This window comes from Pyrgilauda ruficollis, unplaced genomic scaffold (assembly GCF_017590135.1).
Source record: "Pyrgilauda ruficollis isolate IOZ18807 unplaced genomic scaffold, ASM1759013v1 scaffold55, whole genome shotgun sequence".
Classification (NCBI taxonomy): domain Eukaryota; kingdom Metazoa; phylum Chordata; class Aves; order Passeriformes; family Passeridae; genus Pyrgilauda; species Pyrgilauda ruficollis.
In genome coordinates, this window is record NW_024527155.1 from 7,289,776 (window position 1) to 7,313,279 (window position 23,504).

General features: G+C 41.0%; 1 protein-coding gene across 6 annotated transcripts in view; it reads right to left on the bottom strand.

Annotated features, from left to right (window-relative positions):
• TSPAN4 (tetraspanin 4) overlaps positions 1-23,504 on the bottom strand; it is a 415,983-nt gene that overhangs the window by 45,559 nt on the left and 346,920 nt on the right. For all 6 annotated transcript variants that reach the window (XM_041481225.1, XM_041481228.1, XM_041481227.1 and 3 more), the window contains 2 exons: positions 20,708-20,899; positions 2,577-2,651 (listed from right to left, as the gene is read on the bottom strand). In XM_041481225.1, the coding sequence (XP_041337159.1) occupies positions 2,577-2,651; positions 20,708-20,899 (267 nt within the window). The remainder of the gene's footprint in view (positions 1-2,576; positions 2,652-20,707; positions 20,900-23,504) is intronic.

Consider the following 23,504-nt stretch of genomic DNA (forward strand, 5'->3'; position numbering starts at 1 on the left):
AGTTGAGAACAGGTCAGTTGAGGCTGTTGTGAGTCCTACTTCACCTCCACAGCGGCACACCTTCCACAGCAAGCAAATAAAACTCCTGTGCCAAAAAACTGAATAGCTGTAAAGAACTTTTGCCATGATTCTTTTTAGTAACTAACACAGCACCAAAGCAACAGCCCCAGCAATGGATACCAAGAGACTCCTTCACTGCTCAGGAGCCCACACACTGTGTCCACATATACACAGATGCACACCCTCCCTGTGGCTGGTACTGCCCAAAGTGATCATCTGCAGAGCCCTTTTCTCCTGCACACAAAACTAACCCTACTTTCTTCTGATGGACAAGTGTCAGTGTAGAATATTCCTTCACTGATTTTCCAAGGATCTACATGAACTGAATTACTGTGGTGGACTTGTCTGGGTTCACTGTTTCCCACACACGTGGCAATATTGTTTTTCACATCAGGAAAGCCAGCACACAAACTCTAAGCACGCTGTATGAAAATATTAGTTTTAGGCTGCTGGTGGTTTATTTAGTCTGCAGTAGGCAGGACTGCAAGTGTAACACAAACTATCGATTTCCTCAGTATAAGATTTAAAGTCATACAGGAACATTAAGAGCCTCAAATTTGATCATCTGCAATACCCAGACTACAGCAATTTGTTAACTCAGTAAAACTGCACTTGAACTGGAGCCCATATTTTAGACTCTGTTTTGATCTTACAGACAACTGCAGGGTACTACCTCCTGCAGTATGTGAGTCAGAGGAAAGTTAATTTCCTGATCTCTTTATTAACAATCAATAAAACCCACTGCAAACCAACAGGCTGAAGGAGGGAGGGAATCCTTTTGATACTTTTTCACTGTTTTAACCTCTGAAGGGTGAGGATGAACATTCTCTGTGACACAACTGTCAACCTAGCAGCACTGACTGCTTTATGAATAAAAATACTTCATTGGTTTCTTTTCTTTCCTTCATACCCACACATTTACTGATCTATCAGCCTCAACAGCCAACAACAGGAGTTCTACCAGATACTGACTTGGAATATAAGAAATATTTATTTCATTAACCTAATAAAATAGGTTATTAACCTAATAAAATAGAAACATTTCCATTTATTTCGTCTGTGTTCAGGACAGGCCTTTATTTTAGATCTGCCATTATTTCAGAAACTACTATAATTACTCTTTGTAAAATCTCCTAAGCAGAGAATCTCTTTCATTTCCCAAACTGAATCTAGGTTATCTCCATAATCCCTTTTCATGACAGCTCTCTTCCACCTTTCTCACACATCTAATCATCTCCGTAACCAAAACTCAACATTATATTCACAGTGAGGCAAGTCTGTTAAACAATGATATGATAATATTTTCTAAGTGATTTTCTTTCTAAACATAACCAAGTGTTGTGTTTGGGTTTTAGAGGCCCATTGCATATTAAGTAGATGCCTTTACTCCTGTATGAGTTCTGCCAAGAGCTGACAAGTAATTCAGAATCCAATAATGCATACAAGTAATTTTAAATTGTCCCTTCTACTACAATTACCTGGCAAGTTAATTCCATGTTCCAGCTACAGAATGCTATAGAACCTAGCTCTTCGAAGTCCTTCAGAAGTGCATCTGACAATCACTCACTGGTATGACTAATATATAATCACTTGTATCACTAATATACTACTAATTATATTAATAATTTATGTATTAATGAACACAAGTGTTGTTTTCGGGGTTGTTTTTTTTGCTGTTGTCTTTCCATTCTTAAAGAAAGTGTTTACCACTCATGTACCTGATGAATGTTAATTCATGGTAAAATTTTGTCACCTTCTCTGTGATTATTAAGTTCCCTCGGTCTTCAATTGTAAGGGATTTTTGACTTTGAATAAGTAGGTAGCACACAATTATGCCCTTGTTTTGGATTTATTAATGTAAGATTTTTTAAAAGAAAGGGGTAAAGAAAATTTAAATAGGCAATATTGCTTGTACAACTGAAGGAACAATTGTAAAACATAAGGAAAATGTGAAAGCACAAACAAAAGCTGTGTTTATTGAACTTTTATGCATTTACCCTGGCTTTCCACAAGGCTCTAAGTACACATGGGCTGCAAGGAGCAGTGTGGAAAGATAATGAATTTTATGCCTTTGCCTGTGCTGAGGACACTCCCTTTTTAATGGTATCAATGCGGCTCTTAAACCATAAACATATTTTTAAAAATCAAACTCACTCTGATGGGTATCTCTTCCTACATGCTCCTAGTAAGGTTTGTTGGCTTTTTTGCCTTTTTTTGTGGGGTGTTTTGGCATTTGTTTGTGGGCATTTTTGTGTGGTTTTTGTTCCCTTTTCTTTTGTTAATGACAGATGCACTTGGCAGTATCTGTGACCTTGAGCTGTACACTTGAGCAAGCAAGACAGCACAGTCCTGCCAGGCTGCTTATGCATTCTGAGAGAGCTCCTTCTGAGAGGAGTGTCTCAAGGAAGACAGAAGCATGATGTGCATACCAAGCCAAGTGCTTCATGATTTATTTATAGGGAAAAGGGGCATATAAATTTGCTGAAGGGGAAAGAAAAATGAAGAATTTGACTTACCTTGTCGGTGTAGACGAAGAACAGAATCACAACAGTGAGCTCCAACAGAAATATAATTAACAGCATGATAAAAAACTGTCAAAAGAAGAAAGGACAGGGGATAAAACAAAAGCAAAAGCCATCAACATCTATTTCAGCTTTTTCTGGATGCACAGCAAGTACATTCAGCAGATCATGCAGAATGGGGAGTGGGAGTCATACAGGCAGCAGGATACAAAGCTGCTGCAACTGAAAAAGCAGATAACACCACAGTGTCTGGGCATAGGCATGGCTCATTTATAGCACTGGCTTCAGTAGAACAGCCTAAAACCCCACCAAGAGCAAGCCAGTGCTCTCTTTGACAGCAAACCTGGAGGAGTCTTCCCATGCTAGGTTTTCTTTATTTTTTTCCCCACTGGATATTAGTGATGATATCCAATGATATCCATGAAATCCACAGCTTAACTTCCCACGGCAAGAGAAGGTAGCCTGGGCCATAAATCATTAAGTCACAGCTCCTTTCAAGGGTAATTATGGGATCAAGGGGGAAGTGAAAGGTGTACCAAGTTAGCTTTATGAGCAGTCTCAGGGAGCTACACAAATCACCCATGAGTTTCAGGTGAAAGGAGCTGATTTCTACTGAAGACATCAAAGCAAAGATGGGCCACCTCTCTTTCTTCTCATAAGCCATAGAACTGCCTAAAATCCAGGAGTCAAAAGCTTGAAGGACTGGATAAAAAACTTTTAACTCAGGGATTTCAGGTAGGTTCTATAAAGCCCTCAGCTCTTTTTTGATTGACTCCAGTGACAGGAACTGCTGGCAATGCCAAACACCTCTGGGAAACCACATCCTCTGCATTTTGTTCCCCCACTGGATGGATCTGCAGCAGCATCAACACAGCACTTGCAGATTTTAGAGTGAGCACTATCAGAGCATTAAATGAAACTGAGTTTTGCATAGGTAGGTAAAGGAAAGAGCAATTTTGGAAACTTTTTAGGCTGAGGCAAAGGTCCAGCTCCCCATAACACAAAATTCACACACTTAGCAACCTGTAAGGGTGGAATTCTAACACTGAGCAACACCGACTTAATTGGAATCCCATCCCCAAGAGAAAAACGCAATTACTGTCTCTTCAACCACAAGGCTGCAAGCCTATAAAAGTTTAATAGCTACTAAGCCTTTATCAGAATTTCTGCACTGCCTGGTAAGCCAAAACCAAACCTTTGAACCCATGGATTTATGTGACTGAATGGAGGGCAAAAAGTCACAAAGGGGAAAATACTTTTCTTCCCTGGTACAATTACCGTGTCTACAGAAGTCATTGCATTTTGCCCCATGAATCTTAAATTATTTATTTTCAGATTTTCATCACCAGTATTTTCACACCTGCCTGACCCTAATACTGGATCCTATTACTGCCCAGTTTTGCATCACAGACCTCATTTATGCCCATGATCCAAGCTGATTTCCATATCATTACCACCCAACACTGACCTTCTGTATGGCTTTGCAAACCTGTCTTGGTGCAGCTTGCTTATTTTTTACAATTTTAGCCTGCTGCATAGCATTATATGAAACAGGACAAAGCGTATCCCTCTTTGCAAAGATGCATAGACACTTTGCTCTATCTGTTTGGCTGTAGAGTACTTTTTTGCTCATCCATAAAAGCATCACTTATCCAAAATGTGCATGCGAACACCATTTTCTCCCTGTGAAATTCCCTGGCATAGACAGGATTGCATGACACAATTTCTAGAACAAAGGAGAAAGACTGTTTGTTACCCATTATATACAGTGATCAGCATTTCCTACCACAGGACCTCAGTTTCATCAGCTTATCATTTTGCCAAACCTTAATTGTCTGTGCTGATATATTCTGTGCTTGTTTCTGTCGAAAGGATAAAAGCTTTTGGAAGAACGTCAAAAATAGCACTCCAATTACTTCTAAGAATGAAGCAGAGCAAAGTATCCTATTCTTCCCAGGTTAAATTTCTGGTGCTTTAATTTGAAATCCTCTCATACTGCAGTGTTTAGAGCAGGGACCTGACACAGTGCAGCTCAATTTCAGGCACAGAAATTTCAGCCTTTTGTCTTACCCAGCTACGAGTGGATGTTGTGGAAAAGTTATTTGCTTTCAAGAGTCTGAATTTCACACATCATAGAGATGAAAGGGCTCAGCAGCTAAAGCCTGCAAATCGTACACCCACATGCTCACACATGACCAGACAAGCCACAAACCATCCCACAGATCTTTTCTGCTTCTGTGGTGCCTTTCTGCCATCTCTCCAAAGCCAATAACCTTCAGCCCCACTTCACAGGACATGACCCGGAACAGGGGGTATGTCCAGCAACTGGAATAAAACTTAGGGACCTGTTTTTCCTGTTCTCTCAAGAAAGTATTTCCTCCCTACTGTGCATGCAGCATCATGGAGAGAGTACAGATGAAGCCAGGGAGTGACTGCAGGAGAAAGGCTACCCCAAGTGAGAACACTTCTTAACAGCAGACGGGGAATGGTTTGGCTTAGGATATGGTCTGGCTACAAGTTTTAGAAAAACTGGACCTACAAGCAGCAGACAATCCAGGCAGGAGACACTTGTGGACACGGATACCCAGGAGGAATGAGGCCTTTGAGAGGATGGTGGCCAGGGGAGGACCCCATGCTGGAGCCATGGAAAAAAAAGAGCAAGAAATAAAGAGTGGCCATAAAAGAAAACCATCCTGCACTGATCCCTATATGTCACAAATAATAACATATGTCATTATTTCTTAATACTAGGAACAGCAATTAAAATTTCATCTTAATTGGTAACAAATGCAGTGAAATTTCACATCTCAAGAGTATTTCCCCCTACAACACCAACTCTGCTAAAAGCTACCAGCTTCAGACTGGAGCAGAGAGCTGCTCTTGCCAGGTGTGCCATTGTGTCCAGTGAAGGAGGCTGGACCTTCTGGCAAGACCCTGACAGTGCTCCTGACTTCCTCAGGTCATACTAGAGAAATAGGCATAACTCTGACATCAGAAAAAGATGCCAAAATTGTGGAGTCAAGCACTCAAAATTTAGAAAACATCAAAACAAAAATCCTCTCAGTGATGGTTATGTATCATGCCGAAGTCTTTCCCTACACAGACTGAGAGGGCCCTCCAAGCTGGGAATTTGGTTTCATGCACTGTAAATCTTGGAAACCATACAGTGAACCAAAACTAATGTACATTGTTCAGAAAACGAAAACATAGATAAGGATTATCCTTTATCTCTATAGAAAAACATTTTGGTTTTATATAAAAGTATAGAGCATCTAATTCTATCTTTATTAACATAGGAAAGCATTTACAGAGCCCACATGGCTATATCACAGATAAGTAACAAGTATTAGGAATCCCCATGTGTGCAGACAGTAGAGACCTGTGCTGTATCTTTCATTACAAACGTTAATTAAGTGAGATCAACCTCAGTGCAGAGGCTTCACACTCATCACCTGGTAAAAGCTTCAAGCACTTGCATGTCAGCTCATCTGTCATCCCCCTTCTAAAGAAGAGCTGTACCTGAACCCAAACCAACACCTGGGAAAGCAGCAAGCAAGGCGTCAGCCTGTGCTGGCGGCAAAGCAGGCCCTGCACACTGCAGCACGTCCTGCTATTCACCAGAGTAAAGTGCAGGCATGGACATGTGCACAGCCTGCTCCTCTAGCCCACAGCACATCCAACAGGTCATTTTCACCTCCATCCTCAGTATCATCCCAAAGGGAATGATGCCCAATCTGGGGCCAGACCCAGCTTGGCATATACCATTCAAATTCAGAAGGAAGAAAGATGAACTCACTGAAGGTTCACAGTACCTAAACCCCCACCACACCTGCTGGAAACTCTCACAGTTGCTTTTCAATGGAGTTCTCTCACTGTGGTGATAAATACTGAGAAGAATAAAACTGAGTTTTGTTTGGTTCACTGGGGCTGTAGACTATTGGTATAATAAAGATTTATGCATGAGAAACAACAATCCCAAAGCAAAGCATTCATGTGAAACTCCATAAAAAAAGATTAATCTGACCTTGTACAGAGAAATGTTTTACCATACTACTTGCCAAAAAGTGGGATGCAACCCAGCAGAGGTTCAGTGGAGAGGTCCCTACTGCTCAGCTTTTCATAAATTACACCTGAAAAAACCCCACAGAAGCTTTGATGAGGAGGGAGGTAAGGTAACACCCTTCTGTCTGCCACTGCTGACTTCCAACCCCTAAGAAAACAAAGGCCAGTTTCTCAGCAGCTACCTTTATGTTCTACAAAGCCTTTGACTTTCCCACAGATTCTTATTAAAGGTGTACGGAAAAGGAGGTATGCAACTACTACCAAACCTACACCATGGATAAGTATCACCCTCCTGCTGTCACAGAGAAAAGTCTGCTAGAGGAGAGGAGGTCCCAACTTTCAACTCCATTCCCATTGGATCTGTACCAGGCTTTTGACTCACTTCCAGTTTTGTTCATTCAGGCTGTTGATACCAGGAGAATCAAGAACTGTACCCTGTGTACATCACTTAAAGCACGTTTCCATTGCTGCTCACACAGGCAGAGAACAACAAGTTAATTGTATTTCCATCCCAAACAAACAGGATTCCCTGGTTTCTCAGATGCTCCAGACACTTGTCTCTCAGCATGACTGACATCACACACTAATATACACAGGACTGGGTCATCTTCTTCCCCACTGCCTCTCCCTCACAAATCTTCTCAATAGCAGGATCATGTTGCTCAAATTGCCCATCTCTCCATGTCAGGAGTAGCTCACCTTCTCTCAGTCTTTCAAAGGCAAAAGTGACCCAACACAACGAAAATCAAGGTATGATTGTCTTGTTAGCCTCCTAACACTTTGCTGTGAGACTAAATGTGATATAAATGACTGCAAACTCCAGACTGCTCTGTTTCCACTGCTTGCTGAAGTAATGTTTTCTGTTTTTAGTTTGATGGGAGACTGTCTCAGAAGGGGACAGCAGGTTCTCGGTGTGCCAGACCTGTTTCTCAACTTAGCTTATGACAGGAGAAAGAAGCTTCTTGCAAAAAATTATTCAAATCCTCTTCAACAAACATGAAAGTAGTGGGAAGACCCAAGAGCCAGCTGTTTCTTTTGAACAGTGATACATTCCAAAACAATTTTAAAGTTCATGGCCTAGCAAATATATTGCTTACACCAAACTGCATACAAATTAGCATAACCTTCCTAAAAAACTGAACAAATAACTTCAACAGACAGCCTGTGCTGTTTTCCATCACATTTAAACAGCCTGCAAGGTGGACAGTTGGGCTTCTTTTCTGACAGACACTATGAAGTACAGTGCATGAGCAGGGAGGTGGCTCCTGGAAAATGCTCCAGTAAAGTAACTGCCCTCCACCTGCACCAGCTCCCAGGAGGAAGAGACAAAAAAACGGAAAATTTACAGCCAGTCCTTCCTCTGTAACATTAACTGCAACTTTGGTATGGTGATGATATAAATGATACAAGCATTTTGCCTTTTAGTCAGGCTGGATTACCAAATCCACACTGATCATCTTTAATTTCAGTATTACATTTCACTTCCTAATGAATCCACACCCCAATAGAAGAAATTACAGACAATTCTTTGGGGTAAGATAGTTGGTCTTCATAGCCTGGAAGGATTATTAATTAGTCTGCCTGGTCCTGATGTGTACATATATAACTTTGGTGTTCAAGAATGAATCAGCTCTGGCTGCTGGAAGACAGAGTCTCTCCGAAGGACAGAAACACACAGAGGGTGTCAGTGACCTCTGGGGACTCCTGGTTCAACCCCTTCCTAAAAGCACAGTCAGCTACACAAAGCTGTACAGAGCTGTGCCCAGTCACCTTAGGAGCATCTCCAAGGATGAAGATGGACAGACTCACAGACCCACAGACTCACTGGATACCTTTTTCCAACACTTGACTATATTAATGATAAAAAAATAATAAAAGTATTTCACATCTCTAATTGGAATTTCCTTTGGTTTTAACCTGTGCCTGTTATCTCTTGTATCATCCCTGTGAATCCTTCCAAAAGCTCTATTTTCCTTATATTGTACTACAAGGAGTTGAAGACATGAATAAAATATACTCCCTGCTTTAATTTCTTAAGACAGAACTAACCCAGCTCTCTCAGTCTTTCCTTGCACATCATGTGCCCCACAATCACCACAGTGGCTCCCCAATGGATCCCTTCCCTTTTGGTATTCATTTGTCTCTCCTACTGGGGAGCTTTAAATTGGGTTAAGCACTTTAGATGTAGCTTGTTCTTATTCTGAGAGAAGGTGTCATTGCTTCTCTATGTCAAGAAATGTAAAGGAATGTGGGACTTGGTATAGCCCAGAAAGACCCAATTACTACATTTATAATTTTATTCTGATTTGAGACAAAGGTGTATTTGAAAGATCTCTGCTTGATTTTTAGATTGTAATTCGATATGAACAGAAATACTGTCAAAGGTAACCTCACATCCTGCACATATCCTTCCCTTCTCTTCTCATCCTATATGTAATACTGAGGGTGTAAATAGTATCTGTCCTTTTTGAATAAATTATGTCAAACCTTTACCTCCTGGAAAGAAAATGAGCTTTATCCCTACTGAAACCAGGACACCTAGAAATTCGCAGAGCTCAATTTTAAAGTCAGAAGAACTTAATGTATTTTATAGGAGCCACACTTTACCATGCTGCTGAAAATTTAAAAGTTTTCCTCAAATTTAATATGCTTTGTCATTTTTCTGTCATTTTATAATGGGTTATATTATTTGTATTTAAATATTATTTAATGGATTGAGTGAAGATATCTCATGACTATGGTTGACACTGTTAAAATCTTTTATCTTCCTGCAGAAGTGTAGCATCTCCATGCCCAACCTCATTATGACAACAGAAGCATCAACAAACTTTGATGCATTAGTCAAGCATCAAAAAGGGTAACACTGTCAGAGGTTCTGAATGCTATAAACTACTGACAAATTTACTGCATATTCCACACTTTGGAAAACTTCAAGCCACCTAAAAAAATCTGAATCAATGCCACAATTGCCACTGAGATACTGAAAAAAAAGAACTCCAGGTACTGGAGAACCACTCACTCTTTATATAGGTCCTGTATTTTTGCCATTGTTGGATCTGGCTTTGTAAGCAGAGCAATATGAAGTTCATCCTCAATCATTTTCAGACTTCCCAGAATAGCTTTTTAATAACATATTGGTACTTGACTTTTACAGAACAAAAACTCATATGGTACAGATTTTGTCAGCACTCAAAAAAAACCCAATGAAACTTTCTTCCACTTTTGAAAGCAAAAGTGTTCAATCAGTATCAGTAGTTCTCACAAAAAGTTTGATTTAACATAATTCCCTGAAGGCATCTTGATCTGATATATTAATAGGGACTAGGAACATTAGAAAAGATTCTCTTTTTTTCTTTTTAAATTTCCTTTGATTTTCTTTTCCAAGGTACTGAGCAGGGAGAGGAGAAGAGAAGAGAAAGTGCAGTGGGAATTGTACTTAGAAGTGACTTCCTCTGCAGCCTGGAAAACTTGTACAGAAAAAGACACAATCGTGAACAAGAAATGACAGGACAGTGCCCAGACCTCAATAATAACTGGAATTACAGTCAACAAAATCCCAGTGTACTAATCCCCTACATGAGCTTCAGAGCCAAAGGGAAAGGGCAGTTTGTTTCCACCAATTTCCATCACAGTGGATTCTGATTACACATCCCAGTACCAAAGGTTTTGCTGACACTTGGTCTGAGCACTCCTTTCGTTAGTTCCATGCACTTGCTCCTACTTACCACTCTTTGCAGTACCACAAATGCTTCCTTTCTGTCCACAGCATTTATACTCCTTGAATACTGGAGGATTTATGGTCCCATCTGAGCCCTCACTCCCCCATATTGTGCATATTTAGCTCTTTAAGTACTTCTTTGGAAGTAAATCTCTTTAGTCTCACAATCATTTTTTTCAGCATAAAAATGATAAGTTTGCTCATAAACTGTAAAAAGGCAGTAATGTATATGAGCAAACTCACGGACAGAAACTCCATTATGTAAACGTCATGTATCTAAATTTGGTTCATCAGCTATTATTCTCTGGAAGCCTTAATGGCTAATTCATTCTGATTGTGACAAAGTCTTTCATGCCTTATGCCTGCTGGATATACAGTACAGCTCTGTTTATGTTTGGACTATATATTTTATGAATGTGCAAAAACTCCTGCTGATCAATAAAGCTCAAAGAAATCTGCAGTAATTATTTCTGGGAAAATATACAACATATGCAGCCTTAACACATTAACAATGTTTCATTTTAGTCTCATTACTGCTTTCAGTTGGAATCGTTCAGTCTTACTGCATTAGTGAGTGAGAGTTGAGAGACCTGATATTCCCATACTATGCATCAAAGGATTTTAAGTGATATTTTATGACATCTCTAGTATTTTTTCATATTCTACAAAAACTGACTCAAAATCAATGACGTGTCATCAAACAGCAGCTAGGTATCACTCTCCTATCACAACAGAGGGTGCGTGTAGGCCCTTTAGCAGATCAAAGATTCCTCAGCACTAATAAAGGTCTCACTGGCCTTTGAGTTTTATAAGGGTTGCTTCATTTCTTCTGCAAACATAATGCAAAGGTGTGACATGAACTGGTGTGATTTTACACCAGTCAGGAGACATACTCGTCTTACTTGTGAAGTATGAGTGGATGAGGAAAAAAAATAAAACATCAGAGTAGCTCCTTCAAGTCCCCATGCCACTCCACTCATGACAAAGCTGCTTGAGTCCATCTAACACAGGTAAGGGATACAGCCAATACAACTAAAAGGCTCTGGCTTGGGTTTAATCCAACCTACTCCATCTATGGTAATGCCATGCAATGTTCTTATTTCTAGGAGTGTCAAAACAGTGCCTAGAAACTGTGATGTATGTGTAAGTGAAGGAGATGGTGAGAAGAAGATAGACAAGGAGAAAATAAAGGATAAGGTAGAGTATTTTGTCTGTATTTAAATTCTACTGCTGGTTTTACCCGCAGTTTGGGGTTCTAAAATGTGCTACACAGAAGCAGCTGCACCAGATGCACATATGTCAGTCTTGCAGTAGCTTAAAAAAAATGAAGAAGCAGGCAGTGTGGCCTATCTAATTCTGCCTTTTAGCTGGTAATACTGAGGGTCTGAAAAATGTGTAACATCAAATCAACTCTGGCTGTATCTTGTGTGGCATCAGTGATTTACACAAACTAGCCTCCATTTCTTTACCTACTGAGTTACATTTTTTGAGGTTCAGGTAATTCTACTCCTTATAGAGAAAGAAGTCAATGTTGCTCTTCATTTTAGGTTGCATTACTAAGGTGGTTAAAAATAACAAAAGACTGATTGGGAATAAAAGCACACATGCTGCTTTACTAAGCCTATCGTGTTCTATCAAAGGAGATAATCTTATTATTAGGGAGAAAAAAAAATAGTAGCTGTTATGCTCAAAAGTGACATGAATGTCTGGGCTGGCAAGGAGCACACAGGTTACCTGTCATTTACTTTCAAAATGGGACTAATTCTGTTGTCTTTCAGCTCTTGCAGGTGATCCTGTGTCTGGATCTGGAAATGGCTCAGAGCCAGGTTTCTTTTGAAGAACTTCTGGCACATGAGAGTTGTTTGAATGCTGAGACAAAAGATGGGAGAAGGGACGCTTTGTAGGTGACAGAAGAACTCGAGCCTGCACAGACTGTCAGAGAAGCTGATATTGCTAGTAGACTTTAACCAACAAGGAATTAGGAACTCAAATACTGATGGCCATTTAGACAAACATATGAATCCTTCAGGTGATCTAAATTAGTACAGCTCCCCTGACTCCTGCAGAATTTGGTGCTGCCATACTCTGAGATGACTGCAAAGCAATGTCTTGGCACTACAAAAAGAAATGGGGACATTGGGGATATGTTCTTCCCTGACCTAACAGGCTCCACAGGGAAGTGAAACCAGTCTTCAAGCCAGTCAGAGTTTCTGGATGACACTCTTAGCTGTATGGTGTAGTTTAGTTAGGTAGTCCTGCAAGGAGCAGGTAGTAAGACTCAATGATTCTTATGGGTCCCTTACAACTCAATACTGTGTGATTCTGTAACTCAAAGCTCATCCGGCATTAATGGTATTGCACAGTCTGTATCACAAAATTAAATGCATTCTATGAGGTAAGCCCTTCCTACACATCGACCCTAGGATCAAGTCTAAAACCAGGAGGGAAGGAAACTTCATTCTTTCTCTCCTCAGTCCCCAGATTCTTTGATTAAGTGCTCCCAGAGCTGAAAAAAAGAAGGGAGAAAGGGGAGGACTCAGACAGGTTCCATCCCTTTACAAGTTTCAGTACCAGCCAAATGGAAGAAGCTAAAAACTGAAAGACAAGGAGGAGCAGATTCTTCACAACAGAGACAACCAAACTAGGGGAGACTGGTGCTCAGTACTTACAGTCCAAGCAGGCAGCAAGCTGGAATTTCACATGCAACACAGCACTACACAGAGGAGTGATATACATCATGTATAACGCTCTCAGGCTGTATGTACAGCATCTGTCATGTCTCTGCATTACTTGCTTGCTGCTGTGACTGCAGCCAGCATTTCCCTGATTTTGCTCATTTGATTGCAAAAACACCAGCTCATGTGCTAAACGGGAATGAGAATCTACTGCTTGATCTGTAGCATTAAATTACTGAGATGAAGTCATTTACAGGCTGTTTCTTTCTCATTTAGTTGCTTTGAAATAAATTCCCTGTCACCAATGAAGTTTCAACTGTCAGCTCTCTGGATCCAGTGATACTGTTGAAAACAGTAGGGTTTTTTAGTTTCCTTTTCTTCCTACTCATTAACTTTTTCCTTATTTTCTTTATGGCTGTTTCACTTACAGATGAGCTGGCTGGAGTCCAGAAAACTCTCAACAGCACAGCACAAAACACCATGGGCACTCATTTTCCCCTTGGACTATTCCATAAATGAGATTCTTCTGATATCTGGATAGTCACACAGCATCAATGCATTCCACAGCTGGTCCTGACCCAATATCAAGTTTTAATTCTCATTTTATTCATCCCAGCAGCTGTGATGAACTACTTGCTTATTAACACAAAGTTATCATTTCAATTAAACTGAACACACAGATCTGCCTGTTAATGATTATTTTCCTCCCCCTTCTCATTAATCATTGTTTCAGCTTTTCTACAATAAAAATCAGGGTTATCACAAATCAGGATATATCAGAATAAGGGGAAGTGGGTGTATCTAAGCCATTTTGTTAATCTTCTTAATTAACACAATTTTGTTAATGCTTGATGTTATGTAACATACCCAACCTTGTGCTTCATAAGAAGGCAGCTGGCTTCAGATAATAAGGGAGAAACCAGCATTTTGTGTGTTTCAAGCCCTTTCCCCTTTCTAATTTATTCTTGTGTAGGTCAAGTGTGGAGAAGGATCCTTTCATCCTCTACCTCTTTTGACTAGATTATTGGCCATGCTGCATCCCAGCAAGAGAATGTGTTCTTGGAACCAAATCACTGGAGGGAAAAAAAAGTGCCAAAAAATCGGAGGGTGAAATAAAGAACTACCTATGAATCTTATCTCCTGTTAGGACACAGGTTATTATTTAAGTTTCAATTTAAGTTTCAATGTCTGGAAACGTTGTATCTACACATGTGTGTTGTAACAACCAAATAGAGATTAAAATCTTTCCTTCACACAGGACCCCACACTGGGGTCCCACACTGGTTTTTACCAGTATTCCTATGATCTCCTGGACCAAAAGTAAGTCCCTATTTGCAAAAACACATGCACTAGACCATGTTCACAGATTCTTTCCAGCAGCTTCTCTAAATGTTCTGTTTCACATCTAACTGAAGGCAGTGGTGCAATTAGGCTGATCAGCTCAGCTGGGACAGCCTACAGTGTTGCCCATGGAAAACAGCTAAGTCTGCCAATTATCATTTTCAACAAAACAAAAAATCGAGAAATAATTTTGCTTTGGGAGATTTAGTTTTCATTTGGACACAATACATATGATAAAAGAAATCAGAATTACCATTACTATTATGGAAACATGGACTAAATGCTTTTCAAAGGTCACTGAAGCACACAGGACGGCTAGATACATTCTGATATAATCACAAAAAGATGATTAAGGCACTGAGTTGAGATTTAGATAATTTGGGTTTGCTCCATGGCTCTCTCACAATCTCCCAGTGCAACCCAGGCAAGGCACTTAGTTTCACTTTGCTGCAGCTCCCTGTCTAACGAGAATAATAATATTTTCCATTTGTCTTATCTAATTAGACGGTAAGCTCCACTGGTCAGGTTCCTCTGCTTACCAGGAGTTTTATACAGAATGAACATCCTCATGGGCTGCCTGCAGGGGATACTGTAATACAGGTAATAAATTATATAACCCATCGTGATTTAAAGTCAGGCACTGAGACTTTTAACCTGGACTATCCATGGAATAATGAATGACCTTTTTCAGGGCAAGCATACAAATATAGATACCTGCTAAACACGTCCAAAAGGCAGAGAATTCAGGCAATTTAGCTCCTCAAATATAGATCTTAGGCAATTAACCTAAAAGATAATGTTTACACAGACCCTTAAGGACCAGCTGGGTCAACATCTGAGCACTGAAGTACTTCATCAGGCATAAATCTCTTTAGCATAGAGAAATGGTCTGTTCAGGTGTACCTACAGCACCTGTCTGAAGTCAGCACTATGATCAAGCCACCACAACTGATTTTGTGTTTGAGTGGCAGAACAAAGTGGTGCCTCAGCTCCTGCAAGGACCTGCCCTCAGCAGAAAGCACAGTGCAATGGGGTTAAGAGCACACAAGCCAAACATTTTGTTAAAATTCACAATGATGGATATGGCTAGCAGCTCTGATGCACATCAGAACTGTATGCCAATTCCAAAGGGAGCACCAGCAAAGATGGAATCCTAACTTGGTATCAAGATAACCCATAGAGACTTGCAGTACAGCTACATGATCCAGCAATGCAGGACGAAATACCAATGAAAAAACATCAATGGAAGTCCCTAAATTAACCTTATCAAGTCAGACTTCCTGGCTTATTATCTCTGTCACTGGTTCAGGACACTGACACAACTCGGCAGAGCAAAGCTGCCATTTTCTAACTACAGCTGAGTTTGTAGCAGAGGGACCTCAGTCATACAGTCTTGAGCAACAATACTTGCAGAAATGTTAAACAAGCCTTACTGAAGCAGGAAAGCTATGTTTGTCTACTTCATTCAACAATTTGCATCTATATTCAGATGTAAGATTATATATACCAGGTTGCATACTTATCTCAAGAATGCCTGTTGCTTTGATTTCCCTAGGGAAATCTAATACTGGAAAAGTATTAGCTTTTTTTTTTTTTTTTATTTGCTGGAGCAAATAAGAATCAGTGCAAATACCCATTTTTTGCTCACTGACATCTTAGAATGACTGCTGTAAAATTCAGCCTATGTATTTTTGCAGAATGCATAGAATGGTTGATGTTTCCTTTTATTTTTTTTTTCTTTACACTCTTAGATTATTCTATTCCTTTGAATGCAGAGAAATAGCAATAGGCCTGTTTCTTAAAAGAGACTAAGGAAGCACTGACTTCACATTTTCCTGACTATACATTGCTACTGAGTAAAGAATATCTGCAGTGGACACCAGGTAATTCCTTTCAAGTCAGTAAATCTTGAAGCTTTAGACTATCTAAAATCTCAATTCAGAGACTTAATGTGGATCCTCCAGAATACTGCACACAGCTGTGCTAAAATCTCATTTACAAACTGAAATTTACTTCTGCTTTTGATCTTCTTTTCCCACTTGTCTTCTACTTCTCAAACCACTTGGTCTGCTCTCCCTTCTTTCCAAAGTCATTGGCAAATGCCAGAGGTAAGTAATTACCAACATTCACACCTAACACCACAGCAGCCTAATACCAACGAGCTTACAGGTGTGCTCTGACAAACCAATACAAATGTCATATGTGCAGAACATAAAGATACATGATCAGAGTCTCATCTGCTTTGCATCTTAGTGTATGAAATGTAAATAGGCTAAAATGTCTCTATGATACTGCTCACTTTTCATTCACTCAATCAAACTCTGTGGGAAATCTCATCCCTTGTCACATCATCACACAGTAGCACTACTCCTAAGGCAACTCTTTCCACAAATATCCTGTGTCTACCAGCACATAAACTTCTGCTCCTCCAATGCAGGTGGGCTGAGCTTCCCCCAATTCATTTTAGGATCCCCAGAGTGCTCCATGCCTCCTGCACTATCTCAAATGTCTTCCTCCAAACTGCCCACCCCAGTAACAGCAGCACGTGCCCTCAGCTAGTAACTACCACAGGCTTTCCTCCTTCTTCTGCTTTCAGGAAGCAGAGCAAGAAGTGCTCCTGCTGTATGGGAAATTTGTCTTTGCAGTCCTTGCAAATCAGACTCCCAACAACCCTACATGAGGATGAGATGCACTATGGGAGATATGAGCAAGCTGAGGCCCAAACTGCTCTTGGTTAAACCAGGGATGACCATGTAGTTTGTGGGTTTAAAATGCCCCAGGTGTCTTCAAGGAGATCTTAAGGATGTGATTTCAGAGTGGGTTGCAACAGGAACACAGTACAGGCAGAGCATTCCCATCATCTTTACTACTGTCTGCAGTCATACTTAACATCCCAGGCTTTCTGCCAGGCTGTGTGGAGCCAAGGAAAAGGGGAGGTCAGTGAAAACTGCTACTCACTCAGAGATACACAGCAATGCTTTGCTCAATGGAGTGATGTCTGATCTCACATATGCAGGATATAACGTAAGTATCTGCCAACCCACTGTGATAACATCCCTAGGTATTCCCCCAGCTTGGTTTATTCCACTTTCTCTTTTTTTTTTTGTTCACTCCAAGCCTCACTTCATCAGACTATTGTACAGAGACTGCTGAAACACACAATGTATGCAACATTCTAGCTTCTACTTCTTGCTTTCCTTTTCTTTGCATTTCCACTAATAACTTTTCCATGCTTTTAAGCCCACCACAAATCTGTTACAACTGCCTGCAAACCTTGTTAACTCCTGTCTATCCCAGTTCCCTAAGTTTGTTCAATGCTCTGAGTAAACCTGGTCTAGTGAAAGGTGTCCCTGCTTATGTCAGGGGAGTTGGAATTAGATGATGTTTAAGGTCCTTTCCAGCTCAAGCCATTCTGGAATTCTAGTGCTGGGGCTCCACACATATCAGGAGGTGAGGTCAAATTACTCAAATGCATTATCTAGGGACTAGTGCAACATAACCAAACAGCCTTCATCTTCCCCTCTTAAACACCTGTGCAAACAGACTTCAGTTGCTCCATTTCTACTTTCAAAGCTCCTGTTTCCAAATGGAATAAAACATTACAAGGAATTAGCTAAAGCAAATGCTTCACAGGAAAATATGGCAGCAGCATCACACACGAGCTAGACAACTTACTCCATGAGTGGCTGTCACACTTGTGGCAATGCCTTCTGGAGATATAAATTCAGTTCCAAAAGCAACCTTAGCTACTACTAGGAGCAAGGCCAGATGTTAAGTGGCAGCCAGGGAGATGTTGAAAGGAGTGTAAGGACTTGATCCAGGAGCAATTGTTAAACACTGTGTGTGTCACAGACACACAAAGCTGGGAACACTTAGGAGCTTTCCCTTTACAATTTAGATGGTAAATCCTATTGCCAGCCCGCTGCAACAAAACAATCCTCTTAAAAAAGCAGACAGGGCATTTTCAGGGCTGTTTAAAAAACCCAGAGATATTCTGGGAAGACATAATTTTCATTGTGGCGGAACACTGTGTCGGGAACATCTGTGGAATAAGAAAAAGACGAAGGAATGTAGCAACCACACACCTTAAGAGCAGCCCTGGCTTGATATTTAGCAATTTCTTGAATGAATTTGTTTTGTTATCTGTGTTAGACAGAAAAATAGGAGGACAAAACCAAATGCCCCAGCTCTAAACTTGAAAGCACTTTCAAACACAGGTGAAATAGAATCAGCAATATGGGGAAAGGAAGAGTAAGGACAAACCTGCATGACACGGCTTTGCTCCTAGAAACAGGAGCTTCTACCACCATCCATTTCTCTTCCAGAGACATAGGCACAACAAAAATCAGCTCAGAAGAGCTCAAAAATCTCCCTGGTGTTTACTGACAGTGAGAAAGTACCAAGGCAATGCAATGTGGAAAGTTACTCTAGACCAAATGAAAACTGAATTCAATGTGGACTAATGAAATTGTATTTCAACCCTCTACCGTTGAGCTTATTCAGAATTAAAGTAGCTATAATCAGCTCTAACATAACTCAATTTTGAAGAAAATTGAGTAAAATAGAGGCCACACTGAATAGCTACAGTACAGAAAGGTAAGGACGGGCAGACAAAGTGAAATGTGGGTACCAAATCAGATCAAGCTTCCCCATTCTCCTGTGCAGAGAGCTCCTAAATGAATTTGGATTCCTTTGCATTACTTAACTTGATCCATCAAGTACAGCCTTTACGTCAGGCACTGAGGGACACCGGGTTCTGAGTGCTGTGCAGTATGCCAGCAGGAGCAGTACCCGCAAGCGTTTCCATCTCCCATGGATGCCCAGCTGGGGGGGCTGAGTGCATCCACCCTACCTGGGCAATGATGGCTGATCAAGGGAGTTGCTGTCCTTGCCAAAAGGACAGGTGAAGGACAAAGAACCACAAGAGGTAAAAGCCTTAAACTCTTCCAGTACTGAGGACTGCCTGCCAGATCCTGACCTGATCTGGACACACAAGCAGACACTGCTCACTGCTGTCACATCCGGGCTAGGCCTTCAGGAAAGCACAAAGTAGGTGATTAATTTTGCACATATAAGCTATACCATTAGACTTTGCACCCTGTGGGCTCCTGCTGTATTGGCATTGAAGCTGTAATCCATTACATCTGCCTGGGCACACACTTCCTCCACAAAGTGTGTATTTATAGGACTGTTAAAAATGTCAAGGACTTTCAGCTTCAGATACTGACTTCAGCCTTCCCAGTTTAGATTTTCACTCACATAACTGCCTTAATTTCCATTTATATTGTTCCTTTTAGTTTCAAGCCACATACATAGCCTTTACTAGCCTAGACTGAGTAGTTCTGACTGCCTAAAAATCAGCAGAAATAACTGATTAAGGCAAGGGCCTGGAAAAAGTCCACTATTGAGGCATGGAATCTCAGTCACTTAAGACATTTGGGGGCTTGTGTGCCTTAATTAATTCTGTAGCTCCCAGGGAAAAAAAATAATATGTGAAGCACGGTAAGGAACAGCCTTTTACAGAGGCATCACCAGATGACCAGCTGAACCATAGCTCCTCTTCACCCGGAGGTTTCCCAAACTCCATGGTGAAGTCCTAGACTTGAGCAGCAAGATCACCTCACTTCCTGGTCCTCAGCAGAACAGGATGCAAAATACACACTAACACCAACTACAGAAGGTATTCGCTGCTCCTGAATTTCACCTTTGAGTGGCATCAAATTGCATTTTGATAAAATACACCAGAGATGTGGCTCAAGCTTCTGTGAAATCATGGACAGCTGGCACCTTATTAATCTTTGATTTCACAGCAGTCTCCTTGTGCTGGCATCTTTGCTTCCTGAAATCTCAGCTTTTAGAGAGTTAATGGCTGGAAAAACCAGCATTGTCAAACCTGACGGTCTTAATTTTCAATTTAAACCAGAATCAACCTGTTTCCTGCCTGCATTGATGTTTCTGCCCAGGACTTCAGATAATCAGTGCCACTAGGGCAAACATTTGGAGTGGATTGCTATCAAACCTGAGTGAAAAAGAATTTAAAGATACACTACAAAAGATGTCTTCGCAAAACTCTTCCTCTTCTCTGAAGAGCTCAAGGAAACCTCCACCACCACTAACAATTACCCCCTGCAGGTCTCATCCTCCATGGACAGTGTGGTCAGGAATGACCTGCAGCTCCTTGGAGCGAGTATCAAAGCCTGTTTCACACACCACTCATGTCTCATCTGTGTCAAGTGGACAGCTTCTGTTGAGATGCAGGTCACTGCAGCATGCATTGCAATAGCACCAGCATCACAAGACAGCAAACACTGCAGCAGCTCAATACTCACACTCAGCAGGAGGCACTTGTTTTCTTTGATGGCACCTATGCAGCCCACGAAGCCAATGATCATGACAAACGTCCCTGTGACGATCAGCAGGTTGGCAGCTGACAGGGACGGGAAAGAAGAGGAGAGGGTGGCAAAGTTCCCTTGGGTAACAGCCAGCCAGATGCCTACACCAAGGATTCCACAGCCTCCCAACTGGGAAAACAAAGAGAAACAAAGAAACTCAGTTACTGTAGCCAAGCACCCCCAGATAGGAAACCATCTCAATATGGCAGTGGAGCAAACCAGCAGCTGTACCTCGTAAGAAATTATTTCTCCTTATGACATTTTCAGTAGGAAAAACAAAGGAGAAAGAAAAAAAAAAAACAAATACAGAGAAGTCATCAGTAAGATGCAACACTCAAAAAGTCACAGTTTTCCTAAATCCAAGACACAACCTCCAAACCAGGTATTTTGCTCTCTAGTTAAAAAGCAGACGCTAAGTAAAGGATAAATTCCCAAAGGGTCAGCTCTTGAAGGGATTGAAAAAATCCCAGTCCTATTTAGGTACTTTAGAGAACTGCCCAGAATGGCTGAAGCATTTTCGATTCCCCATTCTTCCCATCCCAATACACTGTCTCTCACCCCTGACACATGCCATAAGCAAACCTTGCCAGAACATACCCCTGGCAGGACACCTCATACTTCTTAGTTCCTGTCTAAGGTCAAGTCTCTCCTGGAAGCAAGAGAGCATTTAGAATGTAAGGCAAAGAGGATTTTGCATCATTATTGAGTCACACAGCACAGCATCACTTAGGTTTCTTTCTTTCCTGCTCTCCCTTTAAAATAGCCAATTTTTATTGAGTTTATAATTGCACTTTATTATCCAAATCAATTAAAGGCTTGGAATGAAATTGTGTTCATAGAGTAGTAAGCCAGACATATGCAGGAGCATATCCACTAAATACCTGCATAAAGTGGATGAACATAAGGCAGCTCATGAACCAGGGAAGGAAAAAGATAGAGCTAATCCTGGGGCAGAGCTAAACCTCAGAAATGAAACACAGAGGAGAAACACAAAAGCCAAAGCAATTTCTTATACTAATTACTAAGGTTGTCTCTTAATACCACTGAATTCCTCCCCAAATAACAGGCAATAAAGGCAGCTGTGTTTTAAGGCAGCACTCCTCACCCCAGCTGCAAACCAATCTGTTTTGTTCAGAGCTAAGGAACCAAACTATACCTCACGTCAGAGTACCTGAGCTGCACTAACCTGTGCGTCTCCACTGAGAGAAAGCAAACTCCAAGACACAGGGACTCAAATCCCCTCATTTAGGAGTCTTTGCATATTGCAGGCATCCCCACATCACTGTATTCAACCTTTCACAAGTACTCTCTTACAACTGCCATGGAGGGCCAATCCATGTCCTGACCTGCAACATTGGAAATACCTCATCTCTACTCCCACTTACAGAGCATGATTGTTAACACTGTCTAAAATTATTAAAGAATAATAACCAAGGGAGAGGAGGGGGAAGAATACCAGGAGAAGGTAACCCACAGAAAATCATTTAGGCTAAGGGAGGGGATATAAAGAAAAGCTATCATCATGGCCTATCATCAAGATATAAAGGAAAGCCACCATCAAGTTAAAAAAAAATGGAATCACATAGAAACAAAGTCCCTAAAGAGAAAATAAAACTGTGAAGTTCTACTGAACAGAACAGCACCAAAGGAGATGTATAAATACCTAAGCTAAAACCAAACTGGTCAGAGTGCTGAAATACAGTCAGGAATAGCACTAAACTGGCTGAGGAATGGGATGGAAAGCAGAAGTGCACTTCTGCCTCTTCAGCTTGGTGGATGTTCGCCTCAAGATCAGCCTCAGAGCTGCAGGCACGGCAATTGTTTAATTGCTCAAACAGCCCAATTAAGCCTAATGAAGGCAGATGCCCATGAGCAGCAGAGCCATGACCTTGCAATACATTTAGCTCTTATCTTCAGTTCTTTGTTCTGAAGCAACAGCACCAATAAGAGGCAGCTTATTTCATCACCTTTCATGCTCCCCCTGCTGCTACACTGCTTTAAGTGGTACCAGTACCTAAAACCATCACTTGTATTGCAGGAGGTGGGTCTCACTGAGGATGCTGTAAAGGCAAGACCTGCTTGCCTGCTCCTCCATCATCCACTAAATTCTTATTGATGCTTAATGCTTGAGACATTGTTGCCTGGATGTTTGCATTCAGCATCTTCTGACTCTAAAGTCATTCTTGTTTGCAAAAACTGGAAATTCACCAGTGGCACAAAACATCAGAAAACCAGGACATAGTTCACGCAAAATGCCATGACTGGGGCTGTAGCCATTTATATCAGGGATGAATATTTCAGGTCAGCTGTTCAGCAGGAGTATCTCACTACACTGCCCTTGATTCAGAAATACTCTGTTCTCCAGCAGCTCATTACATTCCTATTTTTGAAGAGATAATGCACAGCTCTTCCTTAGGTTGACTGACCAAACTTGAAATGCACAAAGGAATCCTTTGAACATTAAACCACCCGGCTCAAACTGGATTTCATAATGTCAGCACACATTACTGAAGACTGCTCCACCTTTGTTCAGCTCTGCTCCTTTTCCCACACCAGAATATTTATTCAGAGTCCCCAAATAAATTTACTAAGCTGTCACACCAGGCACACGCAGGAAATAGAGGCTGTCCTTAGCTCTAGACTTAACTGCTCCTTAAAGCCCCGCTTTTTCCCTAAGTAGCAAAGCACCTGCAAGTCTCCATCCAGTGGTCTTTTAACACTCAAGCAGCTGGTT